The sequence below is a fragment of the Dendropsophus ebraccatus genome, chromosome 9 (genome assembly GCF_027789765.1).
Source record: "Dendropsophus ebraccatus isolate aDenEbr1 chromosome 9, aDenEbr1.pat, whole genome shotgun sequence".
Lineage (NCBI taxonomy): Eukaryota > Metazoa > Chordata > Amphibia > Anura > Hylidae > Dendropsophus > Dendropsophus ebraccatus.
Window position 1 is genome coordinate 102,710,717 of NC_091462.1, and position 25,798 is coordinate 102,736,514.

General features: G+C 42.0%; 1 protein-coding gene across 3 annotated transcripts; it reads left to right on the plus strand.

Annotated features, from left to right (window-relative positions):
* The first annotated feature begins 13,054 nt into the window (after positions 1-13,054).
* LOC138801379 (chemerin-like receptor 1) lies at positions 13,055-23,386 on the plus strand. Of its 3 annotated transcripts, none has more exons than XM_069984143.1 (3): positions 13,055-13,095; positions 18,432-18,494; positions 19,926-23,386. In XM_069984143.1, the coding sequence occupies exon 3, from the start codon at positions 19,935-19,937 to the stop codon at positions 21,021-21,023; it is 1,089 nt and encodes a 362-aa protein (XP_069840244.1). In that variant the 5' UTR covers positions 13,055-13,095; positions 18,432-18,494; positions 19,926-19,934; the 3' UTR covers positions 21,024-23,386. The 3 variants fall into 3 exon arrangements, with proteins under 3 accessions (XP_069840244.1, XP_069840245.1, XP_069840243.1); XM_069984144.1 differs by lacking the exon at positions 13,055-13,095 and adding an exon at positions 14,488-14,541; XM_069984142.1 differs by lacking the exon at positions 13,055-13,095 and adding an exon at positions 16,672-16,865.
* The last annotated feature ends 2,412 nt before the right edge of the window (positions 23,387-25,798 follow it).

Consider the following 25,798-nt stretch of genomic DNA (forward strand, 5'->3'; position numbering starts at 1 on the left):
ATCTCAGCCTTTCCTTTATGACCTGCACCCTGTTTATAGTCTGTTCCTGGCTTTGGCTTCAAAAATCTGTTAGATAAATCTCTCTGTGTAAACGCACCATAACATTGCCAAAGTCCAGGTAGCTTTGTAATTAAATCCTGACATGGGGTGATGGGGTTTCTCTGTCCTCCGGCTGCTGCAAATGGTAAATTTACACAACCATTTCATATGGCTTACTCTCTAGCTTTACTCTTCTTCCTCCCACCTCGTGGTAAAAAAAAAAAAAGGTGAGGTTCTCTGGTGTTCCTGCACCCACCCAGACGCTTCTCAGGATCCTTGCGCAGGAGATTCTTATTCAGATGTTTTAGATCAGCATCAAGCCTAGTTGGAAATTTGTGCTTCTCGGTGGTCAATTGTTTGATGGGGCCATTGTAAAAGGGGGAGTGTTCTGATGCCGTCTAGGGAACCATAATCATCAGGCTCTACTAGTCCACTGCTGTGCTATAGTCTTTTCCAAGAGGCTCCTCAAGAGCAATGTAGTAAAATGTTCCCGTCAATTCCATCAATTCCCGTCCCGTCAGTAGAATGTTCCCATCAATTCCATCAATCTTATTGGAATCAGAGACCCCATCTTTGAGTAATATGGATGTTGCAATCTGCATTCAGCATTATATTTTCAGGTTTTAGATCTCTGTAAGACAATATGATAAGCCAGTCCACTGCCACAGCAGAAGGGGAGGGGGTCGAAAGGCAAGATGTTCTGTCCATGGAGGAACTGGAGGTCTTAAACCAGCTCTGCTGTGTAGAATCTGATGGGGAGAACACAGTCATCTCAATTACAACAATGCTCCATATCCATCCCCCGTCTCAGCTTTTCTGATACATTCCCTCTCACCTCACATTGCTGATGTTCAGGTAGCTGCATATCCTGATCGAATTCCACAGGCTGCCATTGGCCAGATACTCTGTAATGTATACATGCTCTAGAAACTGATGTGTGGTCCAAGGATTGCTAGTAGAGTATTCTTGTACCGTACCGTGTTAGCCATAGAAATCAGTAGAATAGAGAAGAAATCAGGCGATACCTTTTGGAGGCTGAGTATATTTGATTGTAAGCTTTCGAGAGTCTAGCTTCCTTCGTCAGACATGATGTTATACAAAACTGAAAAAAAATCACAGACTTATATACACACTAGACAGAGATCATCAAAGGATTTTAGAAATAACAAAATGCAATATACACAGGGTCTGCTATTTTACAACAGGTCAATACACTAAAGCTCGTGAGGCGTGACAAGAGGATGGTAAGCTCCGGCTGCTGTCTGTTAAGACCATTAAGACTGTAACCCGCAGGTCTTCACCCGTGTGTCCCTCTCCAGAGAAATGTGCAGCCATGGGGAGATCTGTACGGCCGTTGTTAATACTAAATCGGTGTGTGTTTATACGTTGACTGAGTCTCTGCCCTGTTTCCCCCACATAGAGGCCTGTAGTGGGGCATCGCACACACATGATCGGATACACCACATTGGAAGATCTGCAAGAAAATGTTCCCTTGATTCTGTGTACCTCCTGTGACTGTGGGACTGGTACACTGTCAGACATATGGATGTGTGTGCAGGTTTTGCACCGGTTTTGTAGGCTGTGTGAGGTGCCATTATCTGTTGGGGCATTCAGAGCACTGCGGACAATGATTTGTCACAGGTTTGGTGGTTGCCGAAATGAAAGCAGTGGGGGGACTGGGAATATTTCTTTTAGTCTGCTATCCTTGTGTAGCACAGATTGTAGTTCCCTAGAAATCTTTCGTAGGATCTCCAGCTGTGGATTGGAGGTGACAACTAGGGGCACTCGGGTTTCATCATGGGCCTCCTTGTATGTGAGGAGAGTGTCCCTGTTGATGGCTGCTGCTTGGCTGATCTGTTTGTACGTCGTGTTTGGTTTGTAGCCCAATTGGAGGAATTCAGTCCTAAGATTAAAGGGGTATTCTACTGAAAAAATTCTTTGCAATATTTAATAGTACCTAAAAAGTTAAATATATATGCAATTGGATGTCATTATGGCCTCTGCACCATTTTTGATCTTTTTTAGGTGTCTCACCCATGTCAGCACACAAATGCTGTTACACTGAGACTTCTCTGTCTTGTTTACAAGACAAGGTCACATGTCCTCTGTCTCTGTTTTGGGCTGGGTTGTGTAAATATTTACTGCTGCTTATCCAGCCCACTGCAGAGACACAGGACAGTATAGGCATGTCTCCTGTATGAGAGGTGACAGGACATACATTACCCCAGCACAGCAGCCCCTGCGCACAGATGGATGAGGGTGGGAGGGAGAGAGGTGAATGCAGGGAGGAAACGGCAATGCATGAGGGAGGGAAGGAGGGAGAGAGACGTGAACGCAGGGGAGTAAACAGCAATGGATCAGGAAGAGAGGGAGAAATTATGACAGGATGGAGGAGGGGGAGGGAGACATAGGAGGTGTTGTGCATGCTGGGAGTTGGAGTCTTCTGGCCAGCGCCATATTGAAAAGCCTGACAGAATTTGAAAAACTTTGATATGGAGAACAGAAGCATGCAGAAATACAAGAATAGTGTCAAAACGCTCAGGGGGACACAGTGAGTACAACAGGGCTGCTTTTGCAATTCTTTTTTTTTAAACTGCATTGGGTGGAATACCCCTTTAAGGAGGGGCTGGTCCAGGTCTGCTTTTTCTGAGCAGATACGATTGTACCGAATAGCTTGGCTGTATATAATAGATTGTTTTGTATGTTTAGGATGGAAGCTGTCGCTTCTCAGGTAAGCAGTCCGGTCTGTCGGTTTGCGGTATATTGATGTAAGTATCCGGTGGTCTTTAACGCATATAGTTGTGTCCAAAAAATTGATTTCACTTCGGGAATGGCTTAGTTTGAGGTTTATGGTGGGGTGAAAGTTGTTAAAGTCTTCATGAAATTTAAGCAAGGCCTCCTCACCTGCAGTCCAGATAATCAGGATATCGTCAATGTATCGAAGGTAAGTCATAGGTTTGATGGTGCATGTGGATAGGTATGCTCCTTTTAGTTCTGCCATAAAAAATCCTCTTGAACCCATTGATGTCCCCATTCGCTGGAGGTACATGTCATATCCAAAGGCAAAATAGTTATGGGTTAGCAGGAATTGTATTAGTTGTGTGATTGGTTTTATTGGGAGGTCTTGTTTCTCCAGGTGTTTTCAACATGCTGCAATTCCATTCTTGTGGGGGATGTTAGTGTACAAGGATTCCACATCCATGGTGGCCAATATGGTGTCGTCAGGTAGTGGGCCTAAGGCTTTTAGTTTGTTTAGAAGGTCAGTAGTGTCCTGTATGTAGCTGGGATTGTCTCTGATCAGGGGTTTTAGGATATTTTCTACCCAACCAATGTCCCAATGCCTGTAATTATGGGTCTCCCCAGGTTGCCTTCTTTGTGGATCTTGGGGAGCATGTAGAAGCAGCCTGGCCTGGGATCTTCTGGAATGAGCAGTTTAATTTGTTCCTAGATGGTAATAGGAAACATCTTGATCATGTCCTTGAGTTGTTTTTGTAGGCCTCTGTTGGATCACTTTCAAGTTTAGAGTAGTGGACGGGGTTGGATAGTTGTCGGTTTGCTTCCTGGATATAGTCAGTGGTCATGGTGACTTCTGTGCCCCCTTTGTCAGCAGGTTTTATTATTATGTCCTGATTCCCTTTAAGTGATTTGATAGCCTTCTGTTATTGCAGGGTAAGGTTATGTACTTGTTTTTCTTTTCTTCAGGATTTCAGATTTTACTTTGTTTCTGAAGCAGTCAATATATTTATCAAGTGTTGAATTGGTTCCAGGCCGTGGTGTCCATGTAGAATTCTTAGTGGGTTTCCTTGTAAGCTTTTCTATCCCAGGATCTGTGTTGCAGGGAGGGTCTTTGTCATGGAAGTATTCCCTCAGTCTTATTTTTTCTGAAGAGCTCCTCCATGTCATTGCAGAGTTTGATGCTGTCAATGTTTCTTGAGGGGCAAAAGGATAGACCTCTGGAGAGAACTGACATTTCATGTTTGTTTGGCTTGTAGAAGGAGAGGTTCACCACACAGTTCTGATGAACCGAGCTGGGGATTGTGGCCTTAGTAATGGGGCTATTTTGGCTGTTTTTGTTATGGATCAGCATGTCCTGAAGTTCTAAGTAGTATCTTTTAAGTTTGGCCTTCATCTCCTCTGTGTCATTCTCCATTAATGCTTTTAGAGTTTGTATCTCCACCATTGTTATTCTCTTGTTGTTATATGAGATTTTTATCATATTGTTGCATAGTTTTTCAGATGTCTGGATGCATAGCTGTTGTGCGTATCTGCTGTTGTAGGTGTGCCGGCTTGGGTTACGTAGCATGAAGCCTCTTGGGATAAGTCTTTCCTTTTTGCATTTTGTGAGAAGATGTCGCTGTTGAGTTATGCAAGTTTCTTAAAGCGATTTTTCAGTTCCATTCTTGTGCGGTACATAAGTTGCTAGTAGAGTATTGTTGTACCGTGTTAGCCATAGAAATTAGTAGAATAGAGAAGAAATCAGGCGATACCTTTTGGAGGCTAACTGGCCAAGGATTGGACATCTGAATTCCTCATTGTTCCCATCTTTGTCAATCATCTTGACCGCCATAAAGATGTTTTTTGGGGGGTTTGATGCGAAGACCATCTGAGAACAAGCAGAGAATGTTCATTAGAAGATGTTTATTGTACGGGTTGGGGAAGTCTGGCTGTTCACTGGTGGATTGGGTGGTCAGTATGTGGGGGAGTGTTCAGGAACCTATAGATAACAAAAAATGTCCGCTACTGGCATAATACAGTTTCTGATATTGGGTGCTCCATGAAATGGTTAAAGGAATATTCGACTATTAATTTATCAAAATGTTATAAAGAGCAAGTGAACCTTTTGGAATTCACTAGATTTCTGCATTAATTATTAATAAAATCTGGTCTGAGTTGTGACATGGAAGCAAAATAACAGAAAATACATTTAAATACATTTATTTTTTTATACATGTGATCTAGTATAATCTTTATGTTTGGGTCTGTTTTTTCAGGTAAAGTTTTTTTTTTTTCTTTTTTGTAAACATCTTTTTGTTATTTTTTTGTGTTAAACATAAACCTATTTGTGGCTGTGTTGATCCATAGAAAGGCGTAACCCCTTGTGAGAAATGGGCCAGTTGTCTCATCAGGGGAAAAATTTCTTTCCTGGCGCCAAATATGGTGATTAGAATAAATCCCTGAAACAAGCCGAGATATAATGTCCATGATGGGTGCTCCAGGGCATTCACTGTACTCAGCACAGTGGGGTACAACATGCTGCTATTGTTCCTTAACTCACCAGTTGGAAACCTCTCCTGGGAGTGTAGAGGATCTTCTTGCTGTAGTGATGTCAGGTGCCAGCCCGGGATTGGAGGATGCCAATGTTCTGGGGCAATAACATATCGACAAAGTATGGCCTTAAGGTGGTAAAGATAGGTGATGTTCTTGGGCAGCTGAGGTGAGCATGTACTCTCCGCCCCATTTCCTCTCAGCCAATGGTGGTAAAGAATGGCTGTTCCCTTGTGTAGCAGTTTTTTTTTTTATTAGATGTTTTATGACAGCATTAAACCTAGGTCGAAATTTGGGCTTTTTGGTGGTCATGGTTTTGTGCGCCGTTTGCTTGACATGGCCATTGTAATAGAGGGAGGGTCCTGATGCCATCTGGAATACCACAATCCCCAGGCTTCACCAGTCCGCTGCTGTGCTATACTCTTTCCCAAGAAGCATCACCGGGGCCATGTAGTAGAATGGTTCTATTGATCTTATTGAAATAAGTGACCCCATCTTGAGTCAGCCCCAGGTCAATAATACAGATGTGGCCACCTGCATTCTCAGGCTTTAGATCTTTGTAAGACAAGAGAGTGACAAGATAGTCCAGTGGCACAGGAAAAGGGGTCAAGAGAGGGAAGAGTGAAAGTTCTACTTACCAGTGGACGATGTTCTGTCTATAGAGGAACTGGAGGTCTCAAATTAGCTCTGCTATGTAGAATCTGATGGGAAGACATCTCAATGTCAACAATGCTCCATCCTTCATATCACCCCCGTCTCACCTCACATTGCTGATGTTCATCCCCACATCCTAATCAAGATCCACAGACTGCCATTGACCAGATACTCTATGATGAAGTATGCGTGCTCCAGAGACTGATGTGCGACAAAGAGGTGGCAGAGTCATGGGGGGGAATTGTTCCCGACCCCAAATATAGCGATCAGAATTAATCCCTGGATTGAACCGAGATCCATGTCCCCTATACTATGTGTAAGTATCTATACCTATCATGTAGTGTGTGTGTGCAGTACTTACCTGGCTTTTGCTGCAGTGAGTTCAGGCATAATGGCCGCTCCAGCGCATTTAATGTACTTAGCTCCCCGGAGATACAACATGCCGCTATTAAACCAAATAGAAACTCAGCACAGGCCACTCCTGGGGGCATAGAGGGTCTTCGAGCTGCAGTGATGTCCGATGCCAGCCCGGTATTGGAGGATGCCAATGTTCTGGGGCAGTACCATGTTGGCAAAGTGTGGCCTTTTGATGGCAAAGAGAGATGATGTCCCTGGGCAGCAGAGACATATGGTAAGGGTAAAGAGGCTAGAGGTTCTGGGCAGTAGACACATGCTCATTCTGCAGGTCAGAAGAGGAAGACCTGTCAGAAACATATAGAGAAGCATTCAGCAATGTAACATCACATATAATGCACAGACATGATGATGGGTGTTGTGTGTAGAGGTGTAATGTTAGGACAAATTTTTGACTATTTAAAGTCTATACAATGGAATCCATTTTGTTTCATGACCTTCTATCATTTGCACAATACGGCCCACTTTTTGGTGCCAAAATGAAACCGAAATAGCCAAAAAAATGTTGTGTGAACATAGCCTATTACCTATAATTTATTTTACTAATGTTACAACAGGTCTTATAATCAGATTGTTTTTTACTATTATACTATTTCAAATAAAATTGTGTTGTATCCTAATTTGTAGCCTTTTTTAAATACTTACCTGAACCTTACCTTACCTGAATTTGATAAAACCTGGCAAAACTAGAGGCTACCCACCATATGATAGTGGATTCCGACACAGTCTTGATACTCTCGATCTATTTATTCCACCTAAAGAGAAGCAGAGACATAGTCATTGGCAAAGATAGAGGACAAGAATAGTGACTCCATCTGATTGGAGTTAAACCCAGAGGAGGATGCTCTTTGGTGTTCCTGCACACATCCAGGTGCCTCTCATGATCCTCATGCAACAGTTTCACATCAGCATCAGGCCTACGTGGAAATTTGGGCTTCTCAGTGGCCATTGCTTTGTATCCCATTTGCCTGACGGGGCCATTGTAGAAGGGGGTGCTTTCTGATACCATCGGGACATCACAATGCCCAGGCTCCACCTATCCTCTGCTGTGTCATAGTCTTTCCTGAGAAGAACCTTTGGGGCCATGTAGTAGAATGTTCCATTGATTCTATTGATCTTATTGGAATCAGTGACCCTGTCTTGGGACAGCCCAATGTCAATAATACAGATGTGGCCATCTGCATCCAGCATTATATTTTCAGGTCTGAGATTTCATTAAGATAATGAAAAGTCAACCAGTTTCACAGGAGAAGGGGGATGGGTCAAGAGAGAAAAGGGGGAAAGTTCTGCCTATCGGTGGATGATATTCTGTCCATGGAGGAACTGGAAGTCTCAAACCAGCTCTGCTGTGTTAAATCACCAATGTCAACAATACTCCATCTAATGTTCCCGTGATTCAAATAAATTCTTATTAAAATTGGTGACCCATTCTTAGGCCAGTCCCAGAAAGAGAATCTGGCTCAGGCTTTAGACCAGGGATGGGGAATCTTTGGCCCGCCAGCTGTTGCAAAACTACAATTATCCATCATGCCTGGCTAATGTACATTAGCGTAAAAGAAAAAAGTGTGCAATAAAACATAATAAAATACCCCCAAATAATAAAATTATATTGCATTCCCCATACAAAATAAATGGTTACATAAAAAAACTATACGTTTGGTATCGCCACTTCCGTAAGGACCCAAGTTATAAAATGATATCATTATTTATACTGCAAGATGCACGCTGTAAAGAAATGAAAAAAAAAACAGCACCAGAATTGCTGTATAATGTCAATCCGCCTCAGAAAAAAACATTGTAAAAGAGATCAAAAAGCCATATGTAAAACTTGGTATCAATAAAAACGATACATCTTCCCTCAAAAGATGAGCCCAAAGCCAACTCCATCACACAAAAGATAAGAATGCTATGGATCTTGCAATGTGGTGACTGGTTTCAAAGTTTTTTCTGGAAGATAGTTTCTATTGCGCCAAAGTGGTAATAGTTTAAAAAACATACACATATTTGGTATCGCTGTAATGGTAGTGACCCAGACAATAAGGTTATATTATTTTTACCATGTGCTGAATAGTGTAATTAAAAAAAGAATAAATTATTTTTTTCAAATTTTGAGGTTTTTCACAAAAGATAGTGAACGAATTTTGCCACTAACAATGTCATGAAAAAACACTCAGGATCTCTAGCATACATTAATGCATTGCAGAGCTACAACCGCATAAAATGAGATGGGTCAGATTTTGAAAAATTAGCTTGGTCTTTAATTTTCGTTTTTGCACTTTTGCTTTTTCCACTTTATGTTTAAAAGGCCATAGCGCTTGCATTTTTTCACCTAGAGACATATACGAGCGCTTATTTTTTGCGAATTGTACTTTGCAATGACGGGCATTATTTTTCCATAACATATGCTGCGAAACCGGGAACAAAATCATTGGCGCTGTCATACTGAAAAAAAAAAAGGAATTTGTTTTGATTTCGGGGAGTTTTGCATTGACGCCGTTCGCCCTATGGTAAAACTGACTTGTTATATATGTTCCTCAAGTCGGTACGATTACAACGATATATAACATGTATAACTTTTATATTATCTGATGGCCTGTAAAAAATTCAAACCATTGTTAACAAATATATATTCCTTAAAATCGCTCCATTCCCAGGCTTATAGCGCTTTTATCCTTTGGTCTATGGGGCTGTTTGAGGTGTCATTTTTTGCGCCATGACATGTTCTTTCTATCGGTACCTTGATTGCGTATATATGACTTTTTGATCACTTTTTATAAAATTTTTTCTGGATTTGCGACCAAAAATGCGCAATTTTGCACTTTGGAATTTTTTTGCGCTGACGCAGTTTACCGTGCGAGATCAGGAATGTGATTAATTAATAGTTTGGGCGATTACGTGAGCGGCGATACCAAACATGTTTATTTATTTATTTCTAAAATGGGAAAAGGGGGGTGATTTGGACTTTTAATAAAAAAGTAACATTTTTACTTTTATTTTTACTGTAACTGATAGTCCCCCTGGGGGACTTGTATATAGACCGCACTGAACTCTCATAGAGATCAATGCTGTGTATATACACAGCAAAGATCGATGAGATCGGTCATAGATTGCTATGGCGTGCTGCAGGCCATAGCAATCTATTGCCGAGCCGGGATCAGCGTCATTCCGACGCTAAGGCCCGGCACGGGCAGAAGAACGGATCTCCGGAGATCCGTCCTACTAGACACCAGGGACGTGAGGTCTGAAGCCTCTAAGTGCAGCTGTCAGGTTTGACAGCTGCACTTAGAGGTTTAATTAGCCGGCGCGGCAATGGGACCCATGTCGGCTAATAGAGGCACTGCCCGGCTGCACATGTCAGCCGGGATCAGCGCCGCTCTGAACACCCCCCGCGGCACCATGACGTATCAGATATGTCATGGGTCGCTAAGGGGTTAAGGCCTAAACTAGCTGCAACACGAAGGGGTTCAAGTGTACCTGTCATTATAAAAAGAAACTATTGACACGTCATTAGATATATAAATAAGACTTCCTCTGAAAATAAGACCTAGTAGAGGTTTTGCGGACTTGCTAAATATAAGGCCTCCCCCAGAAATACGACCTAGAAAATTTTTTGTTTGGAAGCATGCCGGCCAAACAGAACACCAGGGCATGCACATGTCATTTTCTGTACCTCGCTGCCGTTGTCTTTTACATTCACTGTCCATTGCAGAGCAGCTGCATGCAGGACATGTAGACCATCACCTGCTGCCCACCCCGATGTTCCCTTCCTCAGCCATCACTTTAATATGCAGGCAAGGCTTCAAGAGGCCCTTCGCCTTCCACCCCAGATGTAGAGCTGCACTAATGTCTAATGTACACAGATACCATGCTATACCAGCCATGTGACAGGCATGAGGGATTTACACAGATACCATGATATACCAACCATGTGACAGTCATCAGGGATATACACAGATACCATGCTATACCAGCCATGGCATCAGGGATATACACAGATACCATGCTATACCAGCCATGTGACAAGCATCAGGGATATACACAGATACCATGCTATACCAGCCATGTGACAGACATCAGGCATATACACAGATACCATGCTATACCAGCCATGTGACAGACATCAGGGATATACACAGATACCATGCTATATCAGCCATGTGACAGACATCAGGGATATACACAGATACCATGCTGTACCAGCCATGTGATAGGCATCAGGGATATACACAGATACCATGCTATACCAGCCATGTGTCAAGCATCAGGGATATACACAGATACCATGCTATACTAGCCATGTGACAAGCATCAGGGATATACACAGATACCATGCTATATCAGCCATGTGACAGGCATCAGGGATATACACAGATACCATGCTATACCAGCCATGTGACAGACATCAGGGATATACACAGATACCATGCTGTACCAGCCATGTGACAGACATCAGGGATATACACAGATACCATGCTATACCAGCCATGTGACAGACAGACAGGGATATACACAGATACCATGTTATACCGGCCATGTGACAGACATCAGGGATATACACAGATACCATGCTATACCAGCCATCTAACAAGCATGGTCTCTACCTAATACCTATAGACTGTAAAATAACAGCAGGAAACATGAAAAACACATCAATATACACTAAGCTGCAGCTATACAACGCTGGATAATAGCATGGAGGTGCCAGCAATGCTATGGTAAGCTTAGATGAGGAGGATGACTGAGGATGAAGCTGGCTCTACAGTTCATTCTGAGATTAATGGCTGCTGATGATGTCATCAGGGTCATAGGGTACAGATAAGGGAGCTGAGGTGGGACAAACAGGGGTTTTCATGCAGACTTCAGTGTATGCAAATGGCCACTAGATGGAGCTTTTATGACGTGAATACGGAGCCATTACAGCATGAATATGGAGCAGTAAGTGTACAATACTTATACAACATACATTTTTTTTAAACATTGTCTATATTGAAATTTAAGTCATGAGGGGGGAGGGATACATAAAGGAAGGGGAGGGTCACAGATAATATAAGGTCCAAAGAGGATAATGTCATAAATAATAACACATGGTATGGTGAATTAATCAGTATGATAAGTTGGGGGTTACCAACTAGAGATGAACGAATCATTCATCTAAACAAAGCAAAGCACTTCGTTCAGCCAGCGATCGTCTCATCATGCCACTGGCCTTTCAGCGCTGCTACGCTCCCTAGCGCTCCACCCCAGAGAGGGGGAGAGGTTTTCTATAAGGTTTGCTACTGCTCTGGACAGTTTCTGACATGGGGTGGCAGCAGAGAGCGCTGTGTCAGACTGGAAAGAATACACCACTTCCTGCAGGACATACAGCAGCTGATAAGTTCCGGAAGACTTTAGATTTTTAAATAAAAGTAATTTGCAACTTTCTGACACCAGTTGATTTGAAAATATTTTTTTTTTTTGCTGGAGTACCCCTTTAAGCAGTATAAAGTAAAACAGTCCATGTTTGGGTTAATAGCACCCACTGCAGTAGCAGAGAAAAAACATCCAGCTCTCCTACATGGTGTAATGATTAAGGGCTTGGTGAACCCCAAAATTGCACCACCTTCCAGTCTTTTTTCTGATACATAAGGCGGTTGAGAAAAATGTCCACCATCTTGGTGGTATTCCACCTCAAACACGTCTCTTTTGGTATATATAAACACACTCCATAGTCTGCAAGTTAAGCCAACGTGTTTCAGGCCCTTGCCATGATTAAGGGCCTGTGTGCCTAAAACGCGTTGGATTAACTTGGGCCTATAAGGGGTGTGTTTTTACTTACCAATAAAGACGTGCTTGATTGGAATACGCCCAAGATGGTGGACATCTTTATCTTCTTAAAAGAGATGTCCAGCGGAAATCTTTTTCTTTTAAATTAACTGGTGTCAGAAAGTTATATAGATTTGTAATTAACTTCTATCAAAAATTCTAAAGTCTTCCAGTACTTACTAGCTACTATATGTCCTGCAGGAAATGTTTTATTTTCAGTCTGAAACACTGCTCTCTGCTGACATCTATGGCTAAGACAGGAACTGTCCTGAACAGGAAAGGTTTTCTATGGGGATTCATAGAGTTCCTGTCTCGGCCAGAGATGTCAGCAGAGAGCACTGTGTCCAACTGAAAATAAAACAATATTTCCTGCCGAACATACAGCAGATGATAAGTATGGGAAGACTTGAAATTTTTTAATAGAAGTAAATTACAAATCTATATAACTTTCTGATATCAGTTGATTTGAAAAAAAAAGATTTTAACTGGACAACCCCTTTAATGTTGTTCAGGGCTGCCCTGGCCAAGCAGCGGGCATGAGCACAGGTGGTTCCCGACTGGAGTGGTGGGCTGTGATTACTTTTCTATATATGTAACTTTTTGATCATTTTTAATGCTTTTTGCAATAAATATAAGTTGTTAACGGTAACCCTGGATTTCTAGTTGTCGGTCGTAGCTCCCACTCAGGATTATACTAACAGAGGTGACTCCGCTGCCGCATTACAGCCTGCAGCAGGTAGACAAGGATACTGCACAATACCTTTTATAGCCGAGTTACTAAATGGAAAGATTCTCCGAGTTGCACAATAATTGCATAATTTAGTTTGTTTTCTGGGAAATGGTTAACCACAAGATGAGACTTTATAATCCATACTTCCCATGTAGCGTTCCCCTGCATTCATAACTCCCTGTCTGTGCGATGTGAGTATATCCCACACTTACTGCTTCTATCTGCTGTTATGTCCTTCTTACCAGTAGTTTCTCCTGACATGAGTTCTCCTGTGTGACGGACTGTTAAGTATCTCATTGCTGTTTATGTCTGTAATAATGGAGGCGGCTTCTTGCTGTTCTGTCTTATAGTCTATGCTGTATGCTCATACTTCTGTATATGGCAGTAAAATGTGTCAGGTACTTCATTTTAGTATAACTTGTATCATGTTGATTGAAAACCCTGATCATTTTGTGATAAGGAGTCCAGTGGGCGGAGTCACTCAATGGGCTGGACTCTTTAGCATGAAAACATCAGAGATTTCAATCAATAAATTACAAGTGATACTGAATCTTTTCCCATAAAAATATATATCAATCAGCTCAGTTCTTCCTGCTCTATAATTAGATGCTGATAGCTGAGGTAGAATTTCTATGGTGATGGGTTCACTTTAAAGGGGTATTCCCATCTCAACTAATACTTTAGTTATACTTTGTAGAGCTATTCAGGTTAAATATTTTTAGATATAGATTCATTTGACAAATCCTACTTTTGATATGGCTGCTCTTTACCTCCTCGTGTTCACAGCTCACTGGCAAAGTTACCACCCACCACTCTGCTCTAAAAGCAGTGGTCCAGCTGGTGTACATATAGCTATACAAACCGACAAAAAAGCAACTGAACCTCAAGCTTGTATCAACATGAAAAATCTTTATTGCTTAAAAATACACGTATAGACACAAGGAGCAGGAAAAAAGCAATGAACCACTACTGGAGAAGATATCAAAAGAAACAACAACAACGATAACAAACATACAAGCAGGGGGTAATGCAGGTGGACCACGGAAGGTGTAATGTAAATGGAGGTGAAAACAATACCCTATCTACTGAAATCAGAAAGACAAATACACCTGTATATTGAGTCACAGTGATAAATATCAATGTGGCAAATCAGAATAATAAAGGTATATTACCAAGGTAATAGTGGAGTAACGTGTCCACCGGCAGCCACCACCGCTAGGGGTCAGGCAAATCAAGCCAGCAACAGGACAGGCACATGGTATAGACAGGGGTCAGGCAGAAATCGTAATCCGAAGAACAGGCATAGGTCAGGATACATAGGAATTCAGCAGAAACAGCAAACAGACACCTTTGCTATGTGTACTGGAATCCAACAACACTTAGGCATGGTGGAGCAGGTGGAGCTAGTTTAAATAGGTGCAGTGGCTCTGGATTGGCAGACAGCAGTAGCGGGTGAAGACAAGCTGCCCCTATAAATCTAGAGGAGGCTGCCGCATGCATACCCTAGTGACCAGAGGTGTCATTGCAGCAGAAGAAAGATGGCGAAAGACACGAGTAGGAAGGGCATGGAGGACAGGAGTGGAGCAGACAGGACGTCAGTGGTGAGCAGGTGCAGAACCTGGACATCGCAGCTGCTGGTGAGTATCATCTGGTGATGTTACAAGCTATATATACACAACAGGCAAATTACTGCTTTTAGAGCAGAGTGGTGGTCGATAACCTAGACAATGAGCTGTCAACCATGGGAGGAAAAAGAGGCATATCAGAAGTAGGAGGCAAGTTTGCAAAAATATTTAACTTGATGAGTAATACTGCGGTGACCCCGATGTGGAGGTACGGCTGGTCACTTGCCAGATGGTAAAGCGTGACACCAGTTCTATGGTGGTTGGCTAAGATACAGCCGGGCCCAGTGAAGTTATGCCGTGACGCCAGTGCCTGTTGGGCACACAGGTATGGTGGCACACCTGCTTTTAGTTTAAAGGGCCGGTTATACCTTTTTCCCCTGTGGACAGTGTCCTGCCGGGCTGCTACAGGGTCCCTTGGGTTGATATAATGGTGGGCCAGAGTGGTTTAGTGACCCTCCCGGACTATTGGCACTGCCACCCACAGAAAGGGGAAATGTGCCAAGGATGTGGTATACACAGTGTTGGTGTGGGGTGAACAATCACAGAGTCTCTTTCTTTTAAATAATCTTGTTTTACTTTGAAAGTACTTGTGTGCTTTCCTTTGACAGAGTACAGTAATACACTTGATAGATCTCTTGATAAAACACTTGATAATACACTTGACAATACAGCAACCAGGTCTGTGATACGGATACAGTGCAGAGTACAGTCGTGCTGACTGAGTTGCGTGCTGAGAGACACAAAGAATCAAAAGAGCAGAGAGGAGGATGTCGTGAAAGTCCCAACCCAAGTAGTACTGTGCTCTGCCAGGATGTTGGAGGATGAGGTAGAAGAATACTTGGAAGAAGAGAATACTTGTGCCCGTGTTTTGACCTTTGGGTCTTCGCACCACCTAATGCCCTACCAGTGTTGGGGGACCCGTCCTAGAAAGTGACACAAAGCACCAGACCTTGTTACCTGGGATGAGCGGAATGCTGAGGTTTGCCTGCTAACAACCACGCTGCGAGATAGAGTTCCTAGGCTCTTAGCAACTTTGCTCTATCCGGATCAGTTCAGGACCCTGACTAAGACTGACTCTTTAGGGTATGGGGACCTGGCAGAGGGCCAGGGCCCAAAAGGATCACTGTAGGGAGCTTTCTAGCTTGCGTCCTTGCCCTACAACGTCCAACACAAAAGACTCATACACTTCCTCTACCCATGTGACTTCCTATCTCCAACGTATCTAAGGTGCGCTGTGAGTGGGTGAAGAGTGCATTAGAAGAAGAAAAGAGAGATAATCTCTCTTTGAGAGATGATGAAGTCATCTTACAGGCTGCACAGATGCTGCAGCCACCAGGAAGCTGCAGAGCACAGGAGAGAAGACCAGGAACGGAGAGAGGTGCATCGCAATTCCACGTAGTCATGCGCTGTTGGCTCCTGACGATTCTAGGCTCAAACCTAAACCAACAATTAGCCGATGATTATTGTTATCAGCTGATCGTTGTCTCTATTACATGGAGCGGCCGATTCGGCTGATTATGGCTCTGTGTAGTAGGGCCCTAACTATGTTAGTTGAGATGGGAATACCCCTTTAAAGGGGTGCTCCAGCGTGGGGGCACTTTTTTGGGGGGACCGGGGAGGAGGTGGCTGAAATAAAAAACGTCCACTTACCTCCCCGGTTCCAGCGGCGGGTCCCGCATCACTGCGCTCCGGTGCCCGGTTCCCGGCTGCTTCCGTGTGTCTGATGCGGGCCCGAGATGTGATGTCTCAGGTCCGCTCAGCCACTCAGTGAAGGAGGCGGGATCCGTTTGAAGTCCGCTCGGATCCCGCCTCCTTCACAGCTCAGCTCAAAGACAACCAAAAGTTTAGACGTGAAATTTTTATCGAAACCTCTAATATGCTATTGTTGTCCACAAAATATAGTGCACTTTTGGCGCACAGCTTCTCATCTAAGCATTGTCCAATTTAACAAAGCCAAACTCACTTTATGATCTGCCGCATCCCTTTATCGAGCAAGGCACAAAACAGGCTAAAAAAGTGTCTAATACACATTTGTGTCTAATGTATCTCACATTTGTAGGACGCCCAACATCAGTAATTGCAATTTTTATATGTATCTGTGTATTCATAGGAGAGGGTGAAAAGACTCTGGGGAGGGACTTGTAGTGAGAGGACGGGAAATGCATGAAATATAGGGAATTCTCACTCTTCAGTCTCGCATTCCACTTTGGACCCAGCCAGCTCTATGTGCCAAGATATCTCAGAGAGTCCGGAGAAGAACCACCAATGACTTAGACTTGGAGGTTGAAGGGAACCAGTGCCCACCAGTGCTGCCGCTGTACAGACGTCATATCTCTGTGTGTATTTCTTTAGAGCTGTGTAGACCTGTAATATGATGTATACATAGATATATATAAATACCATGCATACCCCTTTTAGGCATTTAAGGACATGCAGCATGATATATATAGGAAAATAAAAGCTAAGTATTAGATACATAGATAAATATGCACAAGATATAGTATATACTGTAGATAGATATGCAATTGATACATAGATATGAGATAGATAGAAGATAGATAGACAAGAGATAGATAGATAGATAGATAGATAGATAGATAGATAGATAGATAGGAGATAGATAGATAGATAGATAGATAGATAGGATATAGATAGGAGATAGATAGATAGATAGATAGATAGATAGGAGATAGATAGGAGATAGGAGATAGATAGATAGATAGATAGATAGATAGATAGATAGATAGATAGATAGATAGATAGATAGATAGATAGATAGATGGTTGTATCCTGCGGACTCTTGTTGCTCTAGATAGATAGGAGATAGATAGATAGATAGATAGATAGATAGATAGATAGATAGATAGGAGATAGATAGATAGGTAGATAGGAGATAGATAGATAGATAGATAGATAGATAGGAGATAGATAGATAGATAGATAGATAGGAGATAGATAGGAGATAGATAGATAGGAGATTAGATAGATAGATAGATAGATAGATAGATAGATAGATAGATAGATAGGAGATAGATAGATAGATAGAGTAGGAGATTAGATAGATAGATAGATAGATAGATAATAGATAGATAGATAGATAGATAGATAATAGATAGATAGATAGATAGATAGATAGATAATAGATAGATAGATAGATAGATAGGAGATAGATAGGAGATAGATAGATAGATAGGAGATAGATAGATAGATAGAGTAGGAGATTAGATAGATAGATAGATAGATAATAGATAGATAGATAGATAATAGATAGATAGATAGATAGATAGATAATAGATAGATAGATAGATAGGAGATAGATAGGAGATAGATAGATAGATAGATAGATAGATAGATAGATAGATAGATAGATAGATAGGAGATAGATAATAGATAGATAGATAGATAGATAGATAGATAGATAGGAGATAGATAGATAGATAGATAGATGGATAGATAGATAATAGATAGATAGACATGCAGTGTTGTGACCTGAGCTACTGGTTGTAGAGTGACATCTGTTTGGCTTATGTTCCCACAACAGGGTTTTATTGGGAAAAGGCGTCCGTCTATTTATAATAACCATTATAGTTATTTGCAGCCGTCATTATCCAGAGATGGCCGCTGTTTCCTAATAAAATCCTGCTGTGAGAACAGAAACCTAATACTGAATAGTGACTGTAAGAAGGGATGTATATACTGTATGTATGCAGTTTTCCTTAGATGCTGAATGCTCTTTGATCCCAGTATACTCTGGGACAGAGTGTTATCTAAGTGACACCATATGGAGCTGTTTGTGGTGCAGCATGAATGGTTAGTGTGATCCGCTGCCCATATTTACATGCTGGGTTTGATTACTATTATTACCATTATTATTATGATGATATCGTTGGTCTTTGTTATAGGGAAATCTGCACTGAAGACTGAAGATCTGCACAGATTTATTACTAAAGAACGTGATATCCCAGGTAAGTGAAGAACTAAGTATATGGGGGGATTTTACTTTAACCATATAAATGATATCTTCTTTATAATCCTCTTTATAATACTGCTTTTTATATAGTACATAGTAACTGATAAAACAAGAGTATACATTAAGCATTTGTAGAGAACAGTAGAGAGTAGTATTAATCCCTTGGTGGACACATTTCATATCCCCTCCCTGCACATTTTGTATCCAGATTCTGACTATGGAGAAATACAAGTGTCCCCTTTACCTCCTATCTGAAAAGGCTGTAACAAAACATAAAGGGAATCTGTCACTTACCTATCCTGCAATGAGCTGCTTACAGTCCGGTCTAGCAGTATGGAGCCCACCTCCAGTGCATAGCGCAAATGTTTGTGATTTGTGACATATATTACACACCTGTGATCTGATCTATTTAAAGTGTAATTGTCATTTAAAATATTTTTGCAGAAATCAATAGAATTGAAATCAATCAATAGTACAAGCGATTTTAAGAAACTCTGTATTAGGTTTTATTAGGTGAGAAAGCCTCTTTCTGTTCTCAAAAAGCTGTTTCCCAGCCCCCCCACTCCCACTCCCACTTCTTTTCTGTGTATTATCAGGCAAAGCCATCTTCATTACTGAGAAACAACGTGAAGACGAGTTTGCTGAGTCCTTATAACCTATGGAGGGGGGAGGGGCCGAGGGGGATGAGTGAGCAGGAAGAGGAGACAAGCAGCTGTACAGTTTGGAGACTGTCTGGACACATAAAACACTGGATTCACAGGTCAGAAAGGTCAGTACTTTTCTGGGAGCTTGGTGAGAGAAGATTGCAGGATGATGCTTTGTACAGCCCTGCTTTTCCCCTCTCTGTGCTCACCCCCCTTGACCCCTCCCCTCCCCATAGAGCAAAACATACACAGAAATCCTGCTTCTTCTGAAGTGAGAGGGAAGGTATGAAAATGGCTTTTTGAGTACAGAAGGAAACTCTTTTGCCTAATAAAACCTATTACAGGGTTTCTTATCGCTTGTACTATTGATATTTGTTGATTCCTGATGACATTTAATTGACAGTTACACCTTATGTATATTCCTGTTTTATTGACACCCATACAAACAGAGTATGGTTACATAATGACATACAAGACAGTTACACTTTAAAGAAGTGATGGTGAAAGGTGAAGCATCTGTGACAAAGGGTGAGCATGCACCAAAACGTGTCTAGATGCTGGGGAGTGGAGCTGCACGTTGGTGTTGTCCGAGTGCTGGATCATTTGCTTTTTTGCTTGGAGATAAACAGTACAGAGATGTAAGTTACTATACATTTATACTCTTGTACATATATGTATATGGTCCACATCTGATTTCACCAACTGCGTCATGCGTCATGGTATGAGGTCATTTTATGATCACTCCGTGATGATAGTGTCTGTGCTTTGTCTCTGTCCTGTAGATTATAACTATGAAGGATGAAGCGCACGCCGACAATGAAGTAAATAAAAAATTATGTTATTTGTTCTGGGACATCCACAACGCCCCGGAACTACTGGCCTTATCTCCGAGCACAACGCACCCCTCGGCCATCCAGTACTCCAGCTTCGTGCTGTCCATATTGACTTGTATCATCGGATACATCGGCAACATTATCGTCATCTTCATCACCGGATTCTTAAAGAAGAAGAACAAATCTCATGTCTGGTTCCTGAATCTGGCCGTAGCAGATTTCATCTTTCTTCTGCTTCTCCCCTTTCACGCTGTGTCCGTGTTAATGGCAAGATGGCCATATGGGGTCGTTACATGCAAACTCTACAACTTCTACACCTTTGTTAATATGTACGCCGGCATCTACATCCTCACAGCGCTAAATATTGATCGGGCCTTGTCTGTAGCTAAACCAATATGGCACCTGAAGTTCATTTCTCGGAAACTCGGTCTAAGTATATGTGCCTTTATCTGGGCGTTATCGATCATATGTAGCATTCCAGCCGCCGTCTACAGCAACCTCTATTATTACAGCGATGTACCTCAATGCTTCCTCTTTTCTAATGATCTCTCTGGTCTTGCCTATTCAAACATTGATCAAAACGCAAGTCGGGAATGGAGGGAATTATCACGCGAGGACTGCAATCGAAGCTATGAAGGTTTCGGAGAGTTTACAGAATGGGCAGATGTTCTATCCACCACAATGGCTCTTGTCATTCCCCTTGCGGTCATTGGTTGCATTATTCCTTTGTGTGTTATCCTGGCCTCCAATATCGCCATTGCTGTTCATGTGACAAATTCAGAGAAGACGGAATCATCTAGACTGTACAAAGTGGTGATAGCCGCAATCCTGGTCTTCTTCTGTACCAGGGTGCCATTAGTTTTAGCCCAGATTATTTACTTGGTGGCTCCTTATACTCGGCAGTTCCATCTCATGTATGAAGTTATTGTATTTTTGCCTTTTTTATCTAGCATAGCCGCCACTAACACATTCTTAAATCCTGTGGTGTATGTGCTGGTGGGAAAACAAGTAAGGAATGAAATTTCCCAATATTTTAGAAAATTATAGCATGGCGTAAATGTATAGGTATTCTGGTTGCCATATATCCCATGCATGATTGGGGGAGAGTTCCTTATATTCAATTCAAAGAACCTTCCGATAATGAGTTTAACATAGAATGTTTTTCTACAAATAACCATAAATATTATCTATAGGTTCATGTTAAAAACAATTGCCAGGGAAACTAACAGCAGGTTATAAGACTCTAACCTCCTGTTATTTTCCCAGAGGGCCGTGAGCGCAGAGGAAGAAAGTCATTTTCTTACCTTCAGCCTCAACGCCTGTTTTATTAATATGTTAATTAGGTAGTTTAGTGCACTGGGGGCTGTCCTAAAGTGGCAGTTTGGTGCACTGGGGGCCGTCCTAAAGCGCTTGGTGAACCAGTCTGCCCTGCCCACTCTGCATGAATATTCATCTGGCTCCGCAGTGATGTTACTCTGGCTGTGACGGATAAATATTCATAGGGTTGGTACACTAATGGTCCCAGCCACTGACTGTCACTTCTTGATCATCTACCTGCTGGTTGTACTACTGGATAGATATCAACAAAGGCATTCAGGTCACAGCTTTGTTCCTGTTGTCTGATGTCACTTAAGACCTTTGCATCACCGATTATGCAAAAGGATGGGAATACAGCACAATGAAGCATAGCAGTGCTATGGCCAAGGGAACCCTAGGCCCCGCCCCCTGGACATTTTTCAGAGGCTGAAAAAGGGTGTTTTTATAAAAGTAAAAACACAGACGCAGGCCACAATGGTATGTCCTGAATGCTTTATACCTCAACTGTTTGTAGCCTCATACAGAAGAGAGGAAGTCAACCAAGAGGTAGGACCACCACGACTTACAGTATGCACCAAGGTGGGCTGCTAGAAAATAAACAGCAATTTTTAAAGGGGTAGCAGGAGATCCTTACAACTTTTCTTGTTGGGAACTTGTGCTGGACGTTCTCATGGAAAATTAATTATAGGGAATGACTTCTATGGATACAGTGTGTCACTCCATTCATATATAGATTCTATATATTTTCACACATTCACACATTTTCTTGAGGATTATTGTGTATGTTTTTAGAGAAGTCACTGTGGCAAATTGCTTTGTTTTGCTCTACTTAACCCCTTTGTGTCAGTAATATGTGTATATATATATATACGTTCCTACTGCACATACCCCGTGCAGTAGGAATGTATATATACGTTTCCTGTACTGATGGGGTTATTGATGTGAGCGGGACCGCTGCAGAGAGTGCGATCCCGCTCACATCAGTCTCCGGGGCCGCAGGTAATGAGAGTCAGCTGTGATCCCGCAGCCGACTCTCATTAACCTCTTTAAAGCTGCGATCTACAGCGATCGCTGCATTTAAGGTGCTCAGTGACAGATCAAGCATCTGTCACTGAGTGATCGCATGATCGTCCCGATCGTCCCGTAAGCTTCTTACCTCTGCCCTGTCAGATCCGTAATCTATGTGTAGAGTCTGCTCTCAGGCAGGCTCTATACATATATCGCTGATAACACTGATCTATGCTATGCTATGGCATAGCATAGATCAGTATATGCAATCTAATGATTGCATGTTTTACAGTAAATAAAAGTGTTAAAAAAAGTGTAATAAAAAAGTTTTTAAAAGTATTAAAAAACCCCTTATAACCCCCCTCCCAATAAAAGTTTAAAATCCCCCCTTGCCCAATATAAAAAATATAAATAAATAAATAAAAATATTACATATCGTAGCGTGCAGAATTATTGTTTCCGCACGGTGAACGGTGTAAACGAAAACAAAAAAAAATGCTACAGGATTGCTGATTTTATTAAATTATATATCACAAAAAAAATGTATAAAGAGCAATCAAAATTTTTCTGTTACACCAATAGCAGGAGAAAAACTTGAGTGAACTCATCATGACGTCTAGTTATGTGATGTGGTCAATTACATTTCTCACATACACAAGAAAGGATCTGTTTCTGGATCAACTCATGGTACCTCTTATTGTACATATCAATAATTTATTGGGTTTTCCCATTAGAGAAAAAGAATTGTAAAATAACGTCTGCCTGATTCTAAGTCCCAACTTACCACTTCCTTTGACATTGCCGACACACAGGAAATTCCTGCTCAGCCTATCAGTGACTGGAGAGGAAATCCACCACAGCCAAAGCCACTGGTCAGAGAAGGTAGAGTGCTAAAGGGTCCAGACACCATCAGAACAGCAGCAGTGGGTAGTTGGGTATGCTTTATTTTATTATTATTTTTTATTTTTCACATTACCCTAACTTTATTTTTTCCCATTTTTTAAATGGGAAATCTCTTTAGTGGTATATTTTTCTGTTACTTATTATGGTCTAAAAAAGGCTATACATAACCTAAATAAATTGAGAAAAGAACAGAATCTTCAATGTGTCCGGTCTTTATAAAAACTCATACCTTAAGGGTGCCTTCACACAAACCGGATCCGCAGCGGATTTCACGCTGCGAATTCGCAGCAAAATACGCTGCGGATCCAGTGCCATTCATCCGTATGAGAATACATACTCACAGAGGGATTGACATCCCTCTGCGAGTATGTAAGTTGTCCCCCCGGCGCCATACATCACCTGTTCCCCGCTCCGGCTTGCTTTGGGGGTTCTTAACTGGACGTCTCGCTCAGCCAATCAGTGACTGCGGTGGGGCAACGCACTAATTGGCTGAGTGGGGCGAGCAGATGCCGGGAACCCCTGAAGCAAGCCTGAGCAGGAAGGTGGTGATGTATGCTCTGGCCGCCGGGAGGTTAACTATGTATTCGTATGTAACGTATGTATTCTCATACGGATGATTGGCACTGGATCCACAGCGGATTTTGAGGCGAATTCACATGGTGAAATCCGCTGCAGATCCGGTTTGTGAAGGCACCCTCAAAGGGTGTTTCAACTTGATACAACTAAGGATGGAGGATAAATGTCAGATCCCAAAGGGTCGGACGGATTTTCAGAATGAAGCCCCATGTGTTTGTTAAGAAAGAAGCAGCACCGCTCCTTTGTTCAGCATCACTCATCTATGTTCTGCAGCTCCCATACAGAATAAATTTAGTGGCCAAACACAACTGTGACTTACTTGGCGATCCCAATGGTTGGACCCCCTGCAGTCTGCCACTTATTCCCTATCCTGTGTATAGAGGATAGTTTATTTTAACATGTTTTTTCCAGGTAGTGTGCAAGGGTTCATCACGGAGTAGTGTGGATATACTGATGTTTTCTGTGTCCTGGGCCCTGTATCTCACTGTAGTGGGTCCCAAGTCTGTATGGTGTGTCAGGCACACTCAGCTTTATAAATTGTCTGTATAGGTATCCAAATTGGTGTTAGGTGAATTGTAGCATTACATGAATAAGATAAATGGCAGACTGGTACATGGGGAGAGAGGACCCTGCCCGCCGGGGCTTACAATCTATGAGGTAAGGGGAGTGACAGACTGTAAAGTGCAGCCAGTCACATTGTGGAGCAGAATTATTGTAGGTTGTAGCCTAGAATGAAGAGATGACTTGTGAGCCTTACATAGGGACTGGAAACATGATAAAATATACCCATGTACCTGTTCTTTAAGGGACACTATAATCAAATTTTTATTTTTAACATATGAGGAAGCGATTTGTGATTATATATGTAACCCCTGGAGAGGATTTAGGGAGAACAGTAGGTACAGGTTATGAGACATGAGGCATCCAAACTACATCTCCCATCTCTCCCTGGGACAGTGAGCTGAGGCAAACAGGAAGTGATGCTGCACTGGGAGAAAGCGGAAGAAAGCCAGAGAGAGACAGAGCAAGGGGGGCAGCATGGTCTGAGGAGAGGAGACCTGGACTAAGCCTGGGGTGTAGGTCAGCAGCAAAGGAGTGAGTAACCCCTTGTATCCTGGCTGGTTAAGCTGTGGCTGGACAGTGACAAATAAAGAATTACAGCTTAGACCTTGTTGGAATCTGTTCTGTTCACATGACTGCTGAAGTGTTCCACTTTCTGGGGGAGAGTTCTGTGTTGCCACATTTATGTTTATGCCATATCTAATACTTGTTTCTTCATACCCTATTGTCAAGCATATTGACCCAGTGTTGATTTTTACCAAGCAGTAAATTGGTTCATGGTTCCATGTTACTTTTCTCTGTGAGTAGATCACTTATAGTGTATTGAGTGTGTACCGAGCTAGGTGGGGGTTTCCTGAGTCAGCCCCTGGCAGAAAAATGAAGACCTCATGCATACCACGCAAGCTCTTGTCAAGGTACTGCACTTAGAGGGTGAAACAAACTGAAACCCCCCTCATTACACTGGAAGCTCCATTAGGGGTTGTTATATATATATATATATATATATATATATATACATACATATATACACTACCGTTCAAAAGTTTGGGGTCACATTGAAATGTTTTTATTTTTGAAGAAAAAGCACTGTACTTTTCAATGAAGATAACTTTAAACTAGTCCTAACTTTAAACAAATACACTCTATACATTGCTAATGTGGTAAATGACTATTCTAGCTGCAAATGTCTGGTTTTTGGTGCAATATCTACATAGGTGTATAGAGGCCCATTTCCAGCAACTATCACTCCAGTGTTCTAATGGTACAATCTGTACATTGGCTCAGAAGGCTAATTGATGATTAGAAAACCCTTGTGCAATCATGTTCACACATCTGAAAACAGTCTAGCTCGTTACAGCGTTCCTTTAAGCAGATTGTGTTTCTGGAGCATCACATTTGTGGGGTCAATTAAACGCTCAAAATGGCCAGAAAAAGAGAACTTTCATCTGAAACTCGAC

What these genes read in the sequence shown, in the direction of transcription:
- LOC138801379 (XM_069984143.1), top strand. Translation starts at nt 19,935, where the DNA reads ATGAAGGATGAAGCGCACGCCGACAATGAAGTAAATAAAAAATTATGT.